A 23,067-nucleotide genomic window follows, 5' to 3' on the forward strand; every position below is an offset into this window, starting at 1 on the left:
TCGGACAGGCTGCTGTTACTGGCAATGTTACTGGATGTTCTTGCACTGAGGACCTTCACAGTTAGGGAACCCTCTTTGGAATAACTACAGAGATGGCAAATCCTGCTCTTTCGAGGGTGACGTTGAACTGGGGGATGGTCAGAAGTCGGTCAGAGTCATGACTGGTGATGACGCAAGTGGCCAGTTGGGCTCATAAAGATAACAAAAAGCTCACCGTCTGGTCTGCTGGGTCTCCTTTGTAAATCCTTCAAATGCTTTCCCATGTGTTCCCCCGACTCTCCAAGGGGGCCACGAGAGCTGGGAGACCAGTTCTGTTGGGACGGGCGCCCAGGGGTGAGGAATTTGGTGCTCCGTCAGCTCTCCGTTGGCACTGCTGAGGCCACGCAAGTCAGAGGACGGTTTCGAGGCACTTCCTTGCTCACTGGCGCACCGTCCGTAGCCGTGGCAGCAGCTTGCGGGGCTGTGCAACCTGGGGAAGGACAGGTTTCCACGGCTGTTGAGCCTAGATGGAAAGAGAGGCTGCTGTGCTCTAAGCTCTCCAGGTCCACAGAGCAGCGAGAGGTTCTGCCGTGCAAGGCCGGCCTGAACTAAGCAAACCTTCCACTTTGTCCCTTACAGGAAAGAGAGCTGAACAGCCCCTTCAGGCGTGAGTGAGTTGTGTGTGTCTGTGTGTTGTGAATTCCTTGTCTTCTCTCTACTTGAAGCTCTTCTACAGTAATTGCATTGTCCTAAAAAGGAACTAGCCTCTCCTTTTGATTCCCACACCTCGCCGATCCTGTGAGCGCTACCTGGGATCCTTTGGGGGACATTTTTAAAACAGACTTGGTGAAATCAGGCGCTTCCCAGATGGACTTAGGAACTACATGAGGATGATTTAAGTTGCACTCGGGGAGCAGAGGTTTATGGCAGCAACAAAACTGTTGAGGAAGAGTTTCTCTCTGCTGCCTTTTTTTTTGATTCTTCTCCTCAAGAATATTCGCGTCATGCCTGATTTTCTCACTAAAGGAGGTGTACGCAGAGGTCCTGCTTCCTTGGGGCTGGAAACCCGAAGGGAGTACCCAGTTCCTATTAGTTTCCCCTTGGTGATCGGCCAGATCTCTGCCCAGAACTAAGTGGGTGTTCTTGGGATACATCTGCCTATAGGGAATAGTCACAGGAAGCAGCCTGTGTTAGGGCCCAGAGTTTTAAGTTATTTTTTCTATTATAAAATTATAGGGAATTCCCTGGTGGTCTAGTGGTTAAGACTCCGTGCTACCGCTGCAGGCGGCATGGGTTTGATCCCTGGTCTGGGAAATAAGATCCCACAAGCCATGCGGTGCAGCCCCCCGCCAAAAAAGTTATAGATACTCGCTATGCAAATTTTAAAATACAAAAAGTGGTGATATCAAAAATAGAAAACTCACAGAATACCACCAGCTAAAGTTACTGTTAACACTTTGTTATATGTACATCTGTCTTTTTTCTGTGCAAACCCGTGTGTTTAAAGAAGACACATGGATAGACAGACAGACAGCTAGGTTCCTTAACATGGCATCATGTTGTACATACCGCTCTGTGATCTCCCTTCCTATAGCACCAAACTTCTAGAACATGACTTCTACAGACTACACCCTATAACATTGCATGCACGTTCCTTAATTTATTTAAATTCGATTCCCTCTTTTTGCCCTTTAGAGAACCAGTGTCATTTTTTACGATTCTTTTCATCATGAAGGAAATGGGCATTTGCAGAGTTCCCGGTAGTCTGTTGGGATGGGACTTGAAGCTTAGACTTTCCTTCCTGGCATTCTCAGGGACTCTGCTGCTCTTTTCTCCTAGGAACTCCCCAGGTTTCCGGCGGGAAGCCTCTTGGCGCCCTGGAGTCCTCGGGGCCACCCAGCCAGCTCCCGCCTGCTGCCACCTCCGCCGCCCACATGAGCCTGCTCGACATGAAGAGGAGTGTGGCCGAACTCAGGCTCCAGCTGCAGCAGATGCGACAGCTCCAGGTACAGACCATGTTCCCTGTGGATGGTGTCCGCTGACTGAATGGCCCACAGTCAGCTTCCTCCTCCTCCCATCGGCCTCCTTCCACATCCCTGGCCCCACGGCACCTTCTCGGGGTTCTTTCCACCATCCTTTCTAGGGATGACTGAGGACCAGGTGCAGGCGCCGTTCCGCAGTGGTCTCCTCTCCCACGCACATAATCTTGGTCTAGAACCTTCCACTGCAGTGGTGGTCTGTAGCCTCTTCTCTAAGCTGGGTATGCTTCTACACACGAAAAAAGCATTAAGCCTGTGCTTTTTGGAGGAGAGCTGAAAGCAGAAGAGCCCGTGGAGCGTTCTAAAGCCAGTTACGACTTCCTGCTTCACAGTGTTTAGCTCTTCCCCACTGAGCATGTGCAAAGGTGCTGCGGGCAGCTCAGGTGTTTTGCAAGGAGCTATGATGTGTTTAGAAATAGGAGTTCAGACCGGAGGGTGAATTCCTAAGGAAGAGGAGCCATCATGGATGGCTTGAGAAGAACATGTGCATTTTATTTGGGTAGGTGTGTGCGCCGCGATATTCTCCTGACTCGCTCCCATTGTTAGGAATCTATGCACTACACAGGAAGCAAAGGGCAGGGGGAAATGACCCTTCGTGTCACGGGTCTTGGTGAACAAATCCCATAAGTCTGACGAGGCAGGGCGGTGAGGACCTGGGAGGAGGGTGTACCTTTGTGAGATCATCTGTCTGCGCCACGGATGAGTCTCCCGTCTCTCTGCCCTTGGTGGCAGGTTGATGAATGTGCACGTGGTGCTGGCTTAGGCTATACCCAGGCATCCTCCTGGACTCCGAGAAGCTCCCAGTGCAAACGTTAGTACAAGGCACCCGTAGCCAGGAGCAGCCACACAGCCGTGGTGCCCTCCGTGGGTTGCAGGCTCCTGTGCTGGTGCGTCCGGGAAGGAAAGGGCTTCAGAGCACAGCTGCTCTCTCCCTTCAGCTCGCCGATGCACGAGTCCTGCATTTTCCACAGCCTGAGTAAAGCTTAGAAGATGATTTCCCCTTGCCCTCTACCTACTGGAGAACAAACAGGAGGGGAAGGTAGCTTGAGAGCCTGCCTTGAGGTCCCATCACCGAGCAGGCTGCTCATGCTTAGGTCTCCAAAGGCTACTCTGCCTCTCAGGCAACGTCCAGACTCTTGGACAGCCCATGCAAATTCACTTAAATCCTCTTCTGAATCGTGTCACCGGGGAAGTTCCCCATCCTTTACGTTCGCTTCTCCTTGCTTTGTGATTTTAAAGACACTTTGCAGTGAAATGAAGTGTACAGGTTGGGCTGAGGGTGTGTGCAGGGTGCCAAAATCCAGTGCCCACCGTGTCTGGCGTTAACTTGAGTGGACGAGGGACAGTGACAAGTTGGCCTCTCTAAAGGACAGTTGCCACTCAGCTCCAGGCAGCTCTTGACCTGGTAGAATGAGAGTCCATTGTTTCTAGATGTTTCAGTATTTCAAGGGAATCTGGAGGTTTTATATAAAATACCTGTACTCATTCTAAAAATGTTGGAAGGTAATTTAAAAATCAGTTCTTTCCTACTCTGCAGGCCAGAGAGGGTCTGTGGGCTCCCAGGTTCTTACCTGGAGGTTGTGGAGGTTAAGCCCCCATCTTGCGCTGCATCTGCCTTTTAGTGCCACCTGCTGGTCATTTGGAAATTGTGCACTCCTGGTTGGACCTTCACAAGAAAAAAACTCCTAAATGTGTCGTGTGTATGGTAGTTCCTACTGCTTTCAAAGGTGAGCATCTGCTGGTTTGGGGCACAGGGGGAATTGCCCTGAGGTGTGGCGAATTTGATACCTAGGCCGTGATGTGTGAGGCTGCAGCATCACCCTGCTGGTGGCCGGCAGTGTTTGGTCCTCTGGCCAGGAGGGAGGGCTCTCCCACTTGCCGCTCCTTGTAACCCATGAACTGGGGAGGCTCAGTTGCAAAATCACAGCTTCTCAAACAAAGAGGTTCTCTAGTCAAGTCCGGGACACTGTCTTAACCACGCAGTTTTCTTTATTGCCCCAGAGCTGCTCAGCTTTCCTGGTTTCTGGGTAAAGGACACCGAGCAGGTGTGCTCTTGAGCTGAGACGTTGGTACAGTTCTAAAGCACAGGCACGTGGGGGAAGAGAAGCACTCTGTTTCCTAACCTGGATGCTCCTATTTCTACCTCGGTCTTGGCATCCTCCGTGCCCCCATCAGCTTTAAGGGGAGTCTATTTGAGACAAAACCAGTTTAGAATAATTAAGCTATCTCAGCGCCAGTCCCCCCTCTGCACATGTATTATACACCAAAAGTAAAGTGCAACCCCCCAAAATGATTATAAGCCCAATAATGGAGCTATGATTAGAGAGCTCCGAAACTCCAGAACAGTCTCAAAAGAACAAAAATTGAATTAGAAATTCAAATGTTCTTTGAACTGTGTTATAAAATAGTGAAAATGAATGAAATCTGTTTGTGCTTGGCAGCCGGCTCCAGTAATTAGATAATTAAATCAATGGGGAAATCCTAGACTGTCAAGCATAGTCTATTTGAGCATTTCATTTGCAGAACTGATGGATTATTCTCCAAAGCAGAAATTTGATGCAGGCATTGTGGGGCGTATAGATTTAAATAGGGCAAAGAGAATGTTGAGGGAGGTGAAGGAGCCTGAGAAAATGATGCAAAAAAACGTGAAAACTTCGCTCCTGTCTTCCTGCTCACCAGTCTCGCGTGAGTTACCAGTCTCAGAGAACGGTTCTTAATCCTGGCTACACATTAGAATCACCTGAGGCCTTTCACAGAAATATTGATAACCCAAACACCCCTGCCAGAGTCTGACTTCATTGGTATGGGTCAAAGGCCAAGCACTGGTGGTTCTAGAACGTTCCAGGGTGAGAACTACTGCTCTCAGATAGTATGAGCTCTCAGTCCATTGAGATGCCTTTTGGAAATTGAGATCTCAGCCAGCTATCACAAGGGGTGAGGCAGAAACACCCTGTAAGCATGAAAAACACACCCAGTGGCTTCAAAGCCCCGATTCTAAACAATGCGCCTCATTCCCAGTGGCTAATCAGACGTATTCTCTGCTCAGTCATAAACGATAAGAGCTATATGGAACTTTTACATTGTGATGGTCCCACTCCCAGGTAGGGGCTGCACCTGCAGTTAGCTGGCAACAACGGAAAAAGAGACAGGGGAAGGTCTGGCACCTAATAAATGTGCCCTTCAAAAGATGATTGTCTACTACCTTTTCTGGTATGATGTAGAAAGAAAACAAAAGTGATGAGCTGCATCTTTTTTCCAAAATGCCACCATACTTGGGTTTTACTAAGGTCGTCCAGTATCCACAGAAGTGGCTGCAGTTCTGCCCCCCTTTGTGCGCTTGAGGGGAGAGAGAAATTTCTGGAAGAGCGGGTTCAAGTTCCTCGGGGGGGGGCAGATGAGACTTGGCCTCCTTCTCCAGTTCCCACAATTTTTTTCTTTGTCCCTTATCTCTTCCTTGTGCTTCCCGATAAACTGAAAATTAGATTATTCTGAACTTGGTGTTCCATTTTTAAGACTACTGAGAATTTACTGTGTGTTCCCAAGAGAGGGAAGAGGTAAGACATCAACATAAAAAAGAAACATAGCAGGACACAGAGGCATTGTACTTGAAATGATATAATTCAGCAGTTATCTTAAGGTGTCTTTTCATAAGATAGCGACTCATAAAAATGTGCCAGAGTCTCATTTATCTTCTGACATTGAAAATAACGGTCATGGGAATGTGTGTCCCTGAGAAAAGCACTCGAGAGGTTGGCCCGTGCTGAGCAGGCCTGTTTCTCCCCACCAGGCAGAAATAATCAATGGGACTAGCACAGGAGTTGACAATCAGGCTGCCATACAATGTATCAAGCCCTAGATAGACCTGCACACAGAGGCTGTCTAAGACGGGGCAACATCTCCCAGATAACACGTGCTTGTGAAAAGGCATCCGATACCTGGTTCCCTACAGCCTGGGGAGCTAAGCTGGGTGGTCAGGAGTCATTCTGGGGTCTGGCTGTTAGGAAGCTTCCTGACCTGTTGTACAGCCACTGTTTACTGTCACTGCTGGACAGCAAAATCAGTTCAATTAAACGACACTGTTGGCAAGACCGACGGCCTTAAATTTTACCTGAGAAATCAAATGAGTATGTGAGGTACGTGTCCATTTTGAGGTGGGTGGAATTAGGTTTAGGCAGTTTCCTAGCTTCTCAGTGAAGCTGATATGGATAACTTGTTTGGGCCACTTAAATTTTTAATAGCGAAGAGCGTTACTTCCGTCTGAGTATTTTTGTAAAAACGTCAAGGCACAGAATAAACTGCAGTTTCCAGAGATGAAGGGATAACTACAGCTGTGCTTGCCTTCCTACTGTTGACATCTAGAACACTGAAAAATAAGTAGATGTGTGAAACGACTCTATTCAGACATTGGACAACAGACAACACAGGAGTGTGATCCTTAGGAGAACGGAAGGAAAGGAGGTGAAACCTGTAACTTCCTCAGCTTTCTGTCTGGGGACACTTTTTAGATTGTGACGCAGGGAGGGATAACCCAAACAGAGCACTGACCATCCAGCTGAGCTGAGGGTGAAGAGCTGAAGCAGCTAGAAGTTGTGGAGCGAAGTACCAAATAAAAGGAAGGTCTGTGGGAAAGAATTACGTACATCTGTGGATCTGTTGTCTACTAGTAATCCGAGCATGTGTATTGTGAAAGACCACTAAGCCAGACACAAAGTGGGAGGCTGTACGCCAGAAATTTCCCAGAGCTCACACAGGGAGATGTTTATGTCTTAACCAGCAGGCACAAAGAGGTTTTATTAATCACCTGGGGCATTCAGTAGCAATCAGAGAAAGGCCATGCTTCGGTCTTAAGACTAAACTAGCCCTAGAGTCAAGGCTGCCCTAGATTCACCCTGACAAAGCTTAAACACAAGCTTCTAAAGAACAAAAATGGTCCACAAGGAGCTAAACTGTCTGCCAAAGGAAGTCTAACATCTGTAAAGGAAAACAGCAAAACCCAGAACTCCATGTCCAGCATTCAATCAAAAGTTACTAGACAGGTGATGATGCTGAGAGATGTGACCCATAAGCTTAAGAAAAATCAGTCAGTGGAAACCAATCAGAAATGACAGGGATAACGAGGTCATCAGCAAGGACTTTAAAACAGCTGTGATAATCATTCTCAAGGATTCAAAGAAAAACATGGACACAATGAGACCAAAAAAATGGAAGATATTTTAAAACTCTAAGTAAAACTTTCAAGAGCTGAAAAACACAATATCTCAACAGACTTAATAGAAGATTAGTCACTGCTGAAACGAAATATCAGTCAGCTTGAAAAGATAGCAATGGACATGTCCAAACTGAAGGATAGAGAAGAAAAAGTCTGAAGAAAATGAACTGAAACTTAATGGTTCTTGGGACAATATTAAGTGGTCAGGGGGAAGAGAAAATTACTAGAAGAAACAATGGCTGAAATTTTTCCAAATTTGATGAAAGCTGTAAATCTACAGACAAAAAAACTTAATAAGCTCCTAAAAGGATAAGCACAAATGTAACCACACCAAAAGCAATTGCTAAAAACCAAGAATAAAGAGAGAAATCTTAAAAGCAGCCGGGGGAGGTGGAGGACACATTACATACAGGGAAACGTAAATAAGAACACTGACTTCTCAGAGACAAAAGTCAAGTCAAAAAACAATGGCATCAACATCCTTAAAGTACTGAAAGTAAAAAACTCCTCCAGAAAATAGAGGACGCTTCCCAACTCATTTTACGAAGGCAGAATTACACTAAGAGCAAAACCAGTCAAAGATGTTGTAAGAAAAGAAAACCACAGACCAATATGCCTCATGGAAATATATGTAACAAATCCTTAACAAAGTAGGGCCAAGTGAATCCAGCAATATATAAAAAGGGTAATATATTATCCTGGATTTTACCCCAGGAGTCCAAGGTGTTTTAATATGAAAAGAATGAGTCAATGTAGTTGACCTTTTTAGCAGAATAAAGAAGACAATCATATCATTTCAGTAAGTGCAGGAAACAACGTGACAAAATTCAATACCGATGATAAAAGCACTCAGCGCTCTTGGGGTAGAAGGAAACTTTCTTAACCTGATAAAGGATGTCTGAAAATCCTACAGAAAACATTATAGTTAGTGGTGAAACACTATCACATTCTCCATAAAATCGGGACCAAGGCCAAAGAAGCCTCCTCTCACTTCTGTTTAACTCTGTACTGAATATCCTAGCAAGTGCAGTAGGGCTGGAAAAAGAAAAAATAGGCACGTGGATGGGAAAGTTAAAACTATAATTGGCATTACTCGCAAATCACAATCATGATTGTGTAATATCAAATCAAAAAAGAGGGCTTCCCTGTTGGCGCAGTGGTTGAGAGTCCACCTGCCAATGCAGGGGACGCGGGTTCATGCCCCGGTCCGGGAAGGTCCCACATGCCGTGGAGCGTCTAGGCCCGTGAGCCATGGCCGCTGAGCCTGCGTGTCTGGAGCCTGTGCTCCGCAACGGGAGAGGCCACAGCAGTGAGAGGCCTGCGTACCACAAAAAAAAAAAAACCTTCCAGGGCCTTCTCTGGTGGTGCAGTGGTTAAGAATCCGCCTGCCAATGCAGGGGACACGGGTTCGAGCCCTGGTCCGGGAAGATCCCACATGCTGCAGAACAACCAAGCCCGTGCACCACAATTACTGAGCCTGTGCTCTAGAGCCTGTGAGCCACAACTACTGAGCCCATGTGCCACAACTACTGAAGCCCGCACGCCTAGAGCCCGTGCTCCACAACAAGAAAAGCCACCACAATGAGAAGCCCACACTGCACAGCAATGAAGAGTAGCCCCTACTCGCCGTAACTAGAGAAAGCCCACGTGCAGCAATGAAGACCCAACACAGCCAAAAATAAATTTTAAAAAAAGATGCTTCCAGAAATAAGTGAATATAAACAAGATCACCAGAATCAAGTCAATATGTAAAAACATTAAAATGTTAGTACATGCAACCTACTAAACGCATACAATAGAATGCCACTCAGCATGAAAAATAACTACTAAAACTCTCAACAGCATGGCTGGATCTCAAGAACAATATCCTGAGGGAAAGAAGCCAGACACAAAACATTTCATAGTGTGCAATTCCATTTGTATGACATTCTAGAACAGGAAAAACTAAGCTAGAGGGACAAAACGCATATCGGTGGTTTCCTTGAGCTGGGGGTTAGGAGATTGCGTGCAGAGTGTCATGAAGGAATTTCCTAGGGTGAGAACAAATGTCTCCCTTTTTAGTGGTGCTTCCATCAGTGTATACATTTGTCAAAACTCATTGACCTGTGCACTTAAAATGGGTATATTTTCTAGTTTGTAAACTATACCTTAAATAGAGTTTTATTAACTGGAATTTAGAATCCCTGCTAAGCAAAACTAATTGTCATGTTTTTTTGTTTGTTTGTTTATTTACATTTTTGCGGTACACGGGCCTCTCACTGCTGTGGCCTCTCCCGTTGTGGAGCACAGGCTCCAGACGCGCAGGCTCAGCGGCCATGGCTCACGGGCCCAGCCGCTCCCTCCACGACGCGTGGGATCTTCCCGGACCGGGGCACGAACCCGCGTCCCCTGCATCGGCAGGCGGACTCTCAACCACTGTGCCACCAGGGAAGCCCTAAATGTCATGTTTTAAAGTGCTGGTGACTAGTTTATCCGAAGCATTTAGTGAGAGATGTTGGCACACTTCAGCACTGCGTTTTACACATGCTGGAAGTCCTAGAGACAGTGGTAAGGACTCCAGGCAGGGAGGGCAGGGGACCAGGGGACAGTGGCAAGAGAACCTGTGTACGTCTTTATTCCTTCATGATTAATTCGTTGTTGCCCATGTGCCAGCCAGTGTGCTATGGGAATTCCCTGTTTAGTCTCTCTCTAGCTGGCTCCAGGAAGCCCCTCTTTCTGGGAAGGAAAATCATACAGCCTGGAACTCGAGGCGAGCCTCTCCTTGCCTCCGCTTTGAGTGGAATAATGTGAGTGTGATCTGACCCTGTTACCAGTTGAATAATTTGAATATTACATGCAGGTGTGTTCTTCTGATATGGCTGTAGACATCTCAGAAATGTTATACATCTGATCCGCAGTTGATTGGACCTGCGGATGCAGAAGCGTGACTATGGAGGGTGGGCTATAAAGTTACACCCGGATTGTTGATTGCGTGGAGGGTAGGCACCCCACGCCTGCGTTGTTCAAGGGTCAACTGTATTGTCGTTCATACCTCAGATATGTGTTGGGTACCTACTGTGTGCCAGAAACTGCTTGTGGCTGGGAAGAAAGCAGACATTGCTATGTCGTACTGTGTCCAGCAGATGGCGATTGGAAAATTACTGGGTCGAATTTGAAAGACCCTTTACTATTACTATCCCTTTTTCTGTTTTGGAGAGACACAGGGAGATTAATACATACGAACGCATTTCGTTCCAAGAGTGCGTTCATAAGTCTCATGCTGATTCTGCCCCCCCCACAACTGCTGAGTGACTCTTAACAAGCATCCTAACTTCTCAGGGCCTCACTTCTCCCATCTTTCAAATTTTAAGAATTTGAAATATTCTAGCAATAATTTCTGGCTTCATAGCCACTGTCAGTATCCACTGCTGATTAGACCATAACTTCATTGGAGCTTGTCTGTGAGACTTGGGCAGGAGGGTTAGGTGCAGAGGGCCGTGCCACACAGCGCATGGCACAGTGACATCATCTGTCCATTCCTGAGCCCTTTTCTTAGACCACAGTGCTCACCCTTAGTGGCACATCAGAATCATCTAAGGGCTTTAAAAAATTCTCAGTGCCAAGGCTGCACCTCAGACCAGTTAGAATCTTTCAGGGATGGACCTCGGCATCAGTCCTTTTTGGACACATTTAATTGTCTTCTTATTTGTACCTTACGTATCCATTACCATTCACCCTCAACCCCCAAAGGAAATAGGTCTGTGGGACCTGACACATGGCATTGAACTTGAGTGTACCATTTTGATAACAGCTGATGTTACTGTGTGTGTTTAACAACTGCAGTCAGAGCAAGCCAGGGCATGCGCACTGAGCTCGAGGCATAGCTGAGCCCATGGGTTTCTACCATCCGGGAAGGAACTTTGGATACTCCATTGTCTGTTATTACCAACATTATTGCTTAACTCAGTTCATGCGTTCAACAAATATTTATCGAATGCCGGCCACGTGCCAGGCACGTGTGTCCTGGAGACTCCGTGGAGAGCAGAAATTAGCCAGGTAGAGGGAGTAGCACATGCGCAGTCCCCGTGGCAGAAAGGAGGTTGGGCAGTCAGAAGAACTGAAAGGATGGTCCTGTGGCTAGAGCAGACAAAGTGCCGGCTGCACACAGTGCAAGGAGGCTGGCGACGCAGGAAAGTGCCCGCCTGCCCGACGCCTTGTGGGCAGAGCTGTAGCTGCAGAGAGCGTGGGGGGAAGCCGCCGTCTGTGCATCGTCTCCAAACGTGTTGCCTTTCAGCAGTAGACTGACTGTTTTTAAGACCTTAATAAAAAGATATTCTTGGCAAGAACAGTGTGAGACCACGGTCGTGAGTCATACAGAGGAGGCAACCCAAGGGCAGCACATTTTAATTTGCTTCCCTCCCAGACAGACCAGCAGGTCCCGCCCCCAGGGTGATGCCCCCTGATAACAACGGGTCATCTGCACCGAGAGCTCGGTTCGTGCCGGGCATGACTGCAAGCACTTTATTGCCTCTCGAAGCTCCATTACCAGTCTGTGAGATAGGAACTATTACTATCCCTTTTTCTGTTTTGGAGAGACACAGGGAGACTGATACATACGAACGCATTTCGTTCCAAGAGTGCGTTCATAAGTCCAATTTGTTTGTAAGTCCAAGAAAGTTAGCCTAGGTACCCAACTAACACAATCGGCTATATAATACTGTACTATAATAGGTTTATAATACATTTCACACAAATAATACATAAAAAACACAAAAAAAATTACTTTTTTTTTTTTTTTTTTTTTTGCGGTACGTGGGCCTCTCACTGTTGTGGCCTCTCCCGTTGCGGAGCACAGGCTCCGGACGCGCAGGCTCAGCGGCCATGGCTCACGGGCCCAGCCGCTCCGCGGCATGTGGGATCTTCCCGGACAGGGGCACGAACCCGTGTCCCCTGCATCGGCAGGTGGACGCTCAACCACTGCTCCACCAGGGAAGCCCAAAGAAAACATTTTTTTTTTTTCAAAGAAAACATTTTTAATCTTACAGTACAGTACCCTGAAAAGTACAGTAGTCCAGTACAACAGTTGGCATACAGGGGCACGTCCGCATCTTTGAAAGTTCACAACTTGAAGATTTGTGTGTAGGGGACTTACCGTAACATAATCACACTGATTTCCCACTAAGTGGGAAAACTCGGAAGTGAACCCAGGCAGCCTCTCTGGATGGCCACTTACCGTGGTGCCATGTTGATGTTCGAACATGAGGTGGTTTCGCTTGAGTGGTTCGCGTTGAAACGTTTTATTTTATTCAGAGAAAATGGAAGCCATGATGAGGTTTCAAGTGGGTAGTAGGTAACACGGTCAGATGGTATTTCCGCTCTGTTTGCACAGATGATGGACAGTTGACAGAGGCATCATTATCCCTACGAGGTGATACACAGTGCATGAAACCAGAAAATGAAGAAAACAATAACAGCTAATTGAAATTTCAGGGGAACTTTAGATAATAGAATAGGTATAATATAATTACTGGTTTTGAGGCTGATTGAATGAACTCACTTGATGCATGTACTGTAGAAAATTGTCCTGCCCCAGGAAAGCACTTAACGCCTTGTTGGAAACAGGACTCAAGTGTTTGGCTAGATTGTTGTGAAGCGTGGATTCAAACTCACACATCCTATAGTCTGGGGTGAGAAACAAGAGTGCTCTGGAAACTACATGGAAAATTATATGGAAATTGTGGTCTTATGTATGCAAGCAAGCTACGTATAATCCAGGGAAATTAGTTAATTGCCAAGAGCCTTGGGCTCGTCTGGAAATTATCATTGCCACCGTCAACATCAAGTTCTGTGTTTTGGGAGTTTTTAATTTTTTTTTTTTATTGAAGTATAGTTGATTTAAAGTGTTGTGCCCATCTCTGCTGTACAGCAAAGCGACTCAGTTATACACACACACATTCTTTTTTTAATATATTCTTTTCCATTATGATTTATCACAGGATATTGAATATAGTTCCCTGTGCTATACAGTAGGACCTTGTTGTTTATCCATCCTCTATATAATATTGAATAGTTTACATCTACTAATCCCAAACCCCCAGTCCTTCCCTCTGCCACATCCTCAAGTACTGTGTTTTGATGGTCTGTGATTACAGGGCATTTGGTCCATGGACCCATTAACAAGAGGGACACAGATTCTCTTTTAACTGATACGCTGAAGTAGTCCACGCTCTAATCAACTTTCGTTGAGTACCTTTCTGTACCAAACAGTATCTCATTTAATTTTCAGAATAGCCCTGGCAAAGGAAGTGAATCCCCATCCTTAGAGATAAGGAATGTGCCCAAAGTCTCTCAGTGCATCCGGGAGAGGGTGTAGGGTTTGATCCAAAGTCAGCTTGGCTCCACAGCTGGTACTCTTGGCTCTCGCTAGGAAAACATGTCAGTGAGACTTTACACCCATTACCAGGATGCACTACCAGCGTACAGAAAGGACCCTGTTTTTTTTTTTGGCAGACAGGGACGTGGAAGTCTGGTTGTCAGTTGACTGCTAAAACTTGGACGTTGGCTGAAGCCGCAAGATTATATACGGTCTGTGCTCCCTTCCCTCTCTCACTGAAATAAAGAGAGATTCAGCTGTGGGGCTCTTTATCCAAACCCGCGCCTGGAGCGTGTCAGGCACCCCCGGCACCCCCGTGGCAGCCCTCAGAGCCAACGGAGGGTGGTTTCTTTTGTCCAACAGCTGCAGAACCAGGAGCTGCTGAGGGCGATGATGAGGAAGGCTGAGCAGGAAATCAACAGCAAAGTGATTGAAACATTGAAGAGACTGGAGGACCCTGTGCAGCGACAGCGGGTCCTGGTGGAACAGGAGAGGCAGAAGTACCTGCACGAGGAGGAAAAGGTTGTCCGGAAGTTGTGGTGAGTGCAGTCCCTTGTTGCGTGCTTAGCTGCTCAACCTGGAAGGCAAGCCTGTCTTTGCCAAGGAGGAGGCCCTTCCTAGACGGTGTTCTGAGCCTCTTTCTTTATTGAGCACCTACTGTGTACAGTTAGAGTTCTGCTGGTTCTGGGTATCCATGGACACTTAGCTAGTGCCCCTCCATCCAGGCCCAGGAAATTCAACAATCCTTGGGAGTCTGAGCTAGTCTCTTTATTTTTCTTTTTAATTATATATATTTTTTGCAGTATGCGGGCCTTTCACTGTTGTGGCCTCTCCCGTTGCGGAGCACAGGCTCCGGACGCGCAGGCTCAGCAGCCATGGCTCACGGGCCCAGCCGCTCTGCGGCATGTGGGATCCTCCCAGACCGGGGCACGAACCCGCGTCCCCTGCATCGGCAGGCAGACTTTCAACCACTGCGCCACCAGGGAAGCCCTGAGCTAGTCTCTTTGAAGCCGGAGCATCACACTGTTCTATAGGGCTTGGCAACGCCTAAAATTAAGAGGAGCCAGTTGCACAATCCAATGATAAATGGGAAGTCTGCATTTAATCTCAATAAATTAAAACTAATAGCCAAAATAACACAGCGCCAAAGTTATCCTCCTATTATTCAACGGTAGTTAAAATCACAAAAGAAGAATTTAAATGTAAAGTATGTCTGATCCAGAATGAAAGATGCTTCCTTGAATGTTACCCATCTTCTGTGAGGTTCTTATTGAAAGCATCTATCAAGTCCCACTATTGAAATGAGCAGAGTTTTATTACGCCCCAGTCACTGGGGCAGGCCCATCTTTTATGTTAATGTATGTTTTGTTATGCAATGAAGATTTATCATAGAATAATTTCACCTTTTAGTATAATGAATAATCATTTGCGTGGGTTCTTCTAGTGTTGGTATTTTTTTTTTTGTTTCATAAAGGCTTTTTTTAAAATTATTTTTTAAATGTTTTATACAGTTTTTAAAGGTTATACTCCATTTATAGTTATTACAAAATATTGGCTTTATTCCCCATGTCGTGCAGTACATCCTTGTACCCTATCTTTCACCCACTAGTTTGTACCTCTGACTCCCCGACCCTTACATTCCCCCCTCCCCGCCTCACTGGTAACCACTAGTTTGTTCTCTGTACCTGTGAGTCTGTTTCTTTTCTGTTATATCCACTAGTTAGTTGTATTTTTTAGATTCCACCTATAAGTGATATCATACAGTACTTGTCTTTCTCTGACTTGTTTCACTTAGCATAATGCCCTCCAAGTCCATCCATGTTGCTGCAAATGGCAAAATTTTCACTCTTTTTTATGGCTGAGTAGTATTCCATTGTATATAGGTAATTCTCTCGTTTCTTGGAAAGCTTAAACCTCCCAAAATGGGACTGTAGGGGAGCAGCTTCCAAATTCTTTTCATGACCAGAATCACCAGAAGCCTACAACACGATGGAGAGTGCTGTGCTCTGTCACCTATTTGATATTTGAGGTGTAGCTTATGTCACCTCATATGCCAACCCAATGTGCCTGATTAGAATTAGAATACCCCTCTCAGTAGCAGTCTAGAGGAAGAAATCACTTTGAGTTATTATTTTCCTGAAGAAGAGAATTTGACGACCATGCATCATCTCAAGAGTAGCCTCTGGGGCTTCCCTGGTGGCACAGTGGTTGAGAGTCCGCCTGCCGATGCAGGGGACATGGGTTCGTGCCCCGGTCTGGGAAGATCCCACATGCCACGGAGTGGCTGGGCCCGTGAGCCATGGCCGCTGGGCCTGCGCGTCTGGACCTGTGCTCCACAACGGGAGAGGCCACAACAGTGAGAGGCCCACGTACCGCAAAAAAAAGAGCAGCCTCTAAATTTTTATTTAGTTCATGCCTTTATAGACAGACAGTTAATCACCCACCATGAGGTAAAAAGGCTATTATTTGTCTGAAACATTTCTGCGACAGCCCGATTGTCTACAACTACATGTCAAGGTTCTTCTTGAAAAGTTCTTTTAAAAAAACATAGCCTTTTAATATTTTTATAGAATTGCCAATTATTTTTCCTTCCAGCTTAATTGAGATGTAATTGTCATACATCACTGTAAGAGTTTAAGTACAGCGTAATGATTTGACTTACACACATCTTGCAACTATGGCCACAGTAAGTTTAGTGAACATCCATCATCTCATAAAGATACAAAATTAAAGAAATAGAAAAAAACATTTTTTCCTTCTGATAAGAACTCAGGATTTCCTCTCTTAACAGCTTTCATATATAACCTACAGCAGTGCTAATTATATTTATCGTGTTGTACATTACACCCCCGAGTACTTATTTATATTATAACTGGAAGTTTGTACTTTTCTCAACCTGCTGCCTACCCGAGCACACTCAAGGCTCTGGCAGTGGACTAGATGTTCGCTTACTGCCACCTAGTGGTTCTTCAAATCAAAGCTCTTTTCCTGTTTCTTTTTCTGTTGTTGGATTTACAGGCAAACTGCAAGGATGCACCCCATCTAGGGCCGAGGCGACAGGATGTTATTATTGGTGTGTTTGTTGAAGTAGGAGACCTTAATTTAGTTCTATTGGAACTGGCAGTACCCTAAGAGGTGTGTGTAAGTGTGTGCACACACCCCCCAGAAATCAGATCTGTGATCATTTCTTCTCTTTGTAGCCTGGAGAGGACACTCAATCCTTATTGACAGGACAATTGGTATAAACCAGAGGTTCTCGGTCAGGGGCAAGTTCGTTCCCCTCCCCTAAGGACATTTAACAGTGCCTGCCGACATTCTTGTTTGTCACAAGTAGGGGAGGTCGCTGCTGGCATCTATCATCAATGGGTGTTGAATTTTGTCAAAAGCTTTTTCTGCATGTATTGAGATGATCATATGTTTTTATTCTTCAATTTGTTCATGTGGTGTATCGCACTGATTGATGTGTGGATATTAAAGAATCCTTGCATCCCTGGGATACTTGATCATGGTGTATGATCCTTTTAATGTGCTGTTGGATTCGGTTGGCTAGTATTTTGTTGAGGATTTTTGCGTCTATGTTCATCAGTGATATTGGCCTGTAATTTTCTTTTTTGTGGTATCTTTGCCTGGATTTGGTAGCAGGGTAATGGTGGCCTCATAGAATGAGTCTGGGAGTGTTCCTTCCTCTGCAATTTTTGGAAATAGTTTCAGGAGGATAGGTGTTAACTCTTCTCTAAATGTTTGATAGAATTCACCTGTGAAGCCATCTGGTCCTGGACTTTTGTTTGTTGGAAGATTTTTAATCACAGATTCAATTTCAGTGCTTGTGACTGGTCTGTTCATATTTTCTGTTTCTTCCTGGTTCAGTCTTGGAAGGTTGTACCTTTGTAAGAATTTGTCCCTCTTCTAGGTTGTCCAATTTGTCGGCATGTAGTTGCTGCTCCCGGCATCTAGTGTGTTGAGGCCAGGGGCGCTGCTAAACATCCTACAGTGCATAGGACAGGCCCCCCACACACAGAAAAGAGTTACCTGAGCCCAAAGGCCAAGTGCCAAGGTTGAGAAGCGGACCTAAAGCCGTCCGGGCTCCTCCTTCTGCCCCCTCCGTCCCTCTTTCTCCTCTGTCACATCGCAGAGTGCACACACCCTCCCTTAGTTGGCATCAGCAACACTGAAAACGAAGAGTGGGTCCTTGGTCAGACAGGTGGCCAACCTGGGCCCCCCCGTGGACAGCCCCGGGAAGACGGCCTCGCACCTGCCTCATACCACAGCAGAGTATCTTAAGCCAAACCAAGCTACTCCTGTACCAGCTGCTTCCGTCGCCTCCGTGGGCGTGGAGGGAGCGGCCAGGACGCGGTGCAGGAGGGGAGGCCAGGCGGTGAGGCTCAGGGGTCCCTCTGCTCCTGCACTGTCCTTATTGAAGGCCCCAGCATTCACTCCATCTGTGGTTTGTGCTCCCCACAGTGACCTGGAAGACTTCGTTGAAGATTTAAAGAAGGACTCTGCCTTGGCCAGCCGCGTGGTTACTCTAAAAGACGTGGAAGACGGGGCTTTCCTCCTGCACCAGGTGGGAGAGGCAGTAGCTTCCCTGAAAGGTGAGTGTCCTCCTTGCGGCGGGGAGGAGTCTGAAGCCTGTTTCCTGGGGTGTTTGAAAACCCATCAGACGGTGAAGGATTCATTCATGCACATGGGCAGGTACTCATCCAACACCTCCGTGTGCCAGGCACTGTTCTGGGCACTTGGGATACATCACTGCCTGTCTTCTGGGAGCTGATACTTTAGTGGTGGCTGTAATATTTAGGACTGAATGACTCTTAAGACTCTTAAGTACGGTGCACCAGGCACCTGTACCAAATTCATTAAACACAACCCAAGGGCCTCCTGAGCTTATCCCAGATATACAGGCAGGAAATGAGGCCTGGGGCTCTGCCTTGGCCCAGGTCACGCTGGGCCCAGCTCGGCCTCAAGGCACGTGAGCTGCCCTGTGGTGGGTGAACCCCGTGCTTCTCAGCCCTGTCCAGAGTTGGGGCTCGGCACAGGGGGCTTGCTGCTCTGGCTTTTTCATACAGCTCACCAGCTGCTCTTGGCCCGCAGGAGAATTTCCAACCTTACAAAACAAGATGCGAGCCATCCTGCGCATAGAAGTGGAGGCCGTGCGGTTTCTGAAGGAGGAGCCGCACAGGCTGGACAGTCTCCTGCAGAGAGTGCGAGGCATGACCGACGCCCTGACCATGCTGCGCAGGTGACCGCAGCTTCCTGGGCTGCGGGTGGGGGCGGCGGGGCTGGGGTGAGAACTGATAGTTTGATGCCAGACTTCTTGTTGGTTCTGATCTCACAGCCAGGCAGTCAGCCGTATTTGGACATTGTCTGCTCCAGCCCTGGTGGTGGTAGGTGTCAAGAATATAATAATAAACAGGACCCCTGCCCTTATAAAACTTCCTTTCCCACGTGGGAAACAGACACGACTACCACACATGAACCACTTCCCAGTCTTCCCAGTAGTGGCAGTCCTGAATTTTCCTTTTTTTTTTTTAAGTAGAACTTGGAAATTACAAAGATGTTACCCCTTAGATCTTGGACCAGATTTGAGAGCAGGTCACAAGCAGAATATAAATTCTTGGGAGAATTTTAATCACTAATAATCTTTAATCACTATAATCTTTTGATCAGGTTTGTAGGAGAAATATGTGAAATGTGCAGTTGACTTTTAGATGAATTATTAACTATATTCTTGTAACAGTGACGTCAAAAAGAACCTCTTTTGAGATGCTAAGACTACAGAGCGCACTATAATCACCTGTGTAAGTTCCAGGATGCCAAAAATAATCTGAATTAGAACAACAAGAGGCCTCTTCCTGCAGAGACCTCGTCTGCCTGGGCACAGGAAGAAGTTGTACCCGAATTGCACTTTCTCACAGGTTCCCTCATTTAAAATTGCCAGAGTGAACTTTTCCTTCCCATAGGATAAAAATATGTTCAAAGAATTCTTAACTAAGCTCTTACCTAAATGTGGTAACCCACCCACAAAGCCTAAAGCAAACCATCCTTATTAAGTGTTTAAAGAGGGAGCAGGCTGGCTGGTAACGTTGCCCACCCTCCCTTCTCTTCCCTGAAAAACAATTTTTAAAAAATTTTAGAGCCAGCACAGATGAAGCTCAGTATTTGTCTTATCTCCATCTAGAAACAGATGGGATTGTGTGTCTTGAATGTTATAGGACTTTGTGTCCCGTAAATGCTCAGTGGTGGGAATGATAGATAAAGCCAGTTAAGTAACTTTAACAATGAAATATTAGCTGCTCATCACAGGCCTTTATACTATTGATCTTTCCTTGGTATCTTCCCGGTGTAACATGCTGTACGCAGCACTGTGGAAGACACAAGAAGGAAGGTAGGAATATGCACGACCCCAAGGACAGGCACATGTCCTCCTGGTGCCTGATAGAGAAGACAGAGCGGGTGACAGTCACAGTTCAGAGCAACTTAGCGGCTTGGGAAGATGCTGAAGGGATTTGGTACATGCTGAATTTGAGGTGCTGGAAGGATAGCAAAACAGAGCTGCCCATGAGGCACTTAGAGTTAAGGGAGTCCCTGCCTAACTCGGAGGGAGGAGAGGTTTAGAGTTGGAAGTCGCCTTCATGAAGGTGATTACTGAAAATGGAAGCGATGCCTATGATAGAATGAGAAGGAAAGGAGGAAAGAGACCCTTAGGGATTTGGGATTGAAGGGACGGGGTAGGTAAAGAGCAAAAGAAACAAGTGAGTAGAAGAGGAGAGTCGTAGAAAGCAATGTCTTCTTTCCAATCAAAAAAAAAAGCATTTTGCTAAGAAGGGAATGAGGGACTAATTAAAAATTATGGGTCGGTGCCATGTGTGACAAAGTCTTACATGTAACTACATTGATCGTAGCACCGAGCCCTGAGGAAGACATTGAACAGCACTGTCACCGTCACTATTATAATCTCCAGAAAAGTATCTGAGGCTCACAGAGGTGAAGTTCCCGGCCTTGCAGAGCTAGAACAGGGCAGAACCGATACTCAAACACAAGCCTGTCTGTCCCCGAAGGTCATGTCTTTGCCGCTGGACCATGGGTGGAGGTGGACAGACAGAATCAATGACCCCGCCCCCCAAGCAGAGGAGGACTAACCCGGCGGTTAGATTCGAAGTCACTCGTGATGTTGCAGAAAGGCTGCCCAAGTCCGGGTGGGGCAGCCAGATGGCACCAGGCTGAGCTGTAGGAAGAGCAAAGCAAAGGGAACTGGCATATAAACCACCTCCCAAGACGTGGAGCAGTGAAAGGAGGAGAGAATGGAGGGTTTAGGAAGCTTTGGGTTAGAACCGAGCATCTAGGAGAGCTGCCCAGGCCTGGATCGGGTGCAGGAGTTACTGTTAGAATCGTGTGTCCACTTGATGTCACCACCCCCCAGTCTGGACACGACAGTGCACGTGGAAAGGGAAAGACAGACCATGTCCTGAGGGAAAAAGTAGGCAAGCAGCTGCCGGAGATAACGAGGAGGCAGTTAGGTTGCTATGGGAACCCTCAACTCTAAGCTGCTACTCCCGGTTTTAGAATCTTAATTTTGCAACACAATCGTGTCTGGCTTTGGGATGACACAGCACTCGAGCATACCATGCGACTAAAATGCACGTTACCTGGTTCACCAGTTCATGCTGCTGTGCGTGGTTTCTCCCAGGCATGTCACTGATGGGCTCTTGAAAGGCACAGATGCAGCCCAGGCCGCACAGTATGTCGTGATGGAAAAGGCCACGGCCGCAGAAGTCCTGAAGGCCCAGGAGGAGGCTCCCCGCGCCTCGGGCCAGCCCCTCCCCGGTGCGGGCGTCCCTGGCGACGTGAAGTCGGAAGTGGTGCCCTTGACGGTTCACCACGCTCAGAGCTCTCCTGTGGTCATCCAGCCGTCCCAGCTCTCCTCCGCGCTGCTGAACCCTGCCCAGCACTTGCCAGGGGGGCCCGGGCCTCACCCGGCCAGCCCTCCCGCTGTCACACAGGAGGTGACCTCAGCTCTGCAGTCCCCGCAGATGCCCGGGAATGGTTCCTCCGTGCAGAACCTGTTCATGGACGAAATCCACAGTGTGAGTGCCAAGAACAGGGCAGTGTCTATCGAGGTAGAGTCCTATTTCCATTTTTCGTAATTCCATAAAGGAGGAAAGGATGTGGTCCTTTCCTTCCAAGAGTGTGTACAGTCTGGTTGTGGAGATAATGCATATATGTATCAAAGATACATTTTTATCAAAAATATATATAACTATTTTATATACATATCGGTTTTTTTAAACTGTGAATGGGTTTCAATGGCCAGGTTGAGAGAGAGGCCATCAGATTTCAGACAAGGCTCAGGCGCCCGACCTGTAGGAAGGTGAGGCAGTAGTGTGCTGCTAAGTGTGGAACAACCGGCATTCTGATGGGAGAAGCCTCATTTGTAGTGTCTGCCAGTTTCTGTGGTGCAAAGGCTCCCACCATTGCTGACATCAGTGACCATGCCGGTGGGAAGAAGGGTGACACTCAGCCCTCCCGAGCCAGTATGAGCTGGGGAGGGTTTGCCAGTGACCTTGAAAATGAAGTAGAATCTGGGTAAGCAGAGGGTGGGAAGAACATTCTAGGATAGCGGGATCCTGGGGCAAAGGCTGGACCTTGGATAAACCAGTTTAAGTGGAACAAGAAGGAGGAGATAAGGCTGGCAGAACAGGCTGGAAGCTGGTTTGGGGCAGCTGACTCACCATTCCCATGGAGCCAAGGTTCATTTCATGGGTATCAGAGAAATGCTGTAGCTTGGACCAGTGATTAAAAAAATGGCATCTTCAGAAAATTAATCTGGAAACAATAGGCAGAATAGATTAAGGTAGTGGGTCTCGAATTAAGGGTGCAGGATAGGAAGTTGTTACAGAAGTCTCAGAAGGAAGGAGAAAGAAGGTCTCAAGGTCACATAATATAGAGAGGAAACTTGCTGTGTTCTTAAATATTCTTTTCAAGAGCTGGTGTAGGTGCTCAGGCAGCACATTGCGTTTCCCTGGCTCTCTCCTTCCTCTTCCCTAAAATGTTTCCTCCACTCATCACTGTGTCCTTAGCCACCTGGTCCTAAGCATTCCTGCCTCTCTTGCAAGTCAGCAGCAGATAACTCTGGTTTCAGGAGGAGATGGACCTCTTAAAACCACTAAGGCCACAGTCACGGCCACTGGGCCTCTGAACACTAGGTAGCTCCCCTCTGCTCCAGAGTCAGTGGCTGTGCCCCCTAATCCAAGTTAGCTGCTTACAAAGTGCATAAGATGGGGTGGAGTGTGATTGGCTGATGATGATTCTGCCTATCAGAGTCAGGGAGAGGACCAAAAACATATTTCCTCCTGAAAATTAGTGGATTTACCACTTCAAACATCTCTACGTTTAAAGGATGTCAGTAGGATGATTCTTCTATTGAAAAAATGTCTATTGAGAACCCACTAGGCATAGTTACCATTGTTACGTGTATATTTTAAGTAAGT

The 23,067-nt window shown here is 46.9% G+C and overlaps 1 protein-coding gene across 16 annotated transcripts in view; it reads left to right on the plus strand.

Moving 5' to 3' along the window:
- Window positions 1–23,067, plus strand: part of KIAA1217 — a 497,403-nt gene that overhangs the window by 450,343 nt on the left and 23,993 nt on the right. For 14 of the 16 annotated variants that reach the window (XM_079912079.1, XM_079912077.1, XM_079912072.1 and 11 more), the window contains 5 exons: window positions 1,819–1,985; window positions 13,943–14,118; window positions 18,041–18,171; window positions 18,671–18,818; window positions 21,267–21,696. In XM_079912079.1, the coding sequence (XP_079768205.1) occupies window positions 1,819–1,985; window positions 13,943–14,118; window positions 18,041–18,171; window positions 18,671–18,818; window positions 21,267–21,696 (1,052 nt within the window). The remainder of the gene's footprint in view (window positions 1–1,818; window positions 1,986–13,942; window positions 14,119–18,040; window positions 18,172–18,670; window positions 18,819–21,266; window positions 21,697–23,067) is intronic. The other 2 variants (XM_079912074.1, XM_079912071.1) reach the window with 1 other exon arrangement.

The sequence above is a fragment of the Stenella coeruleoalba genome (genome assembly GCF_951394435.1).
Source record: "Stenella coeruleoalba genome assembly, chromosome: 2".
In the NCBI taxonomy this organism is placed as follows: Eukaryota; Metazoa; Chordata; class Mammalia; order Artiodactyla; family Delphinidae; genus Stenella; species Stenella coeruleoalba.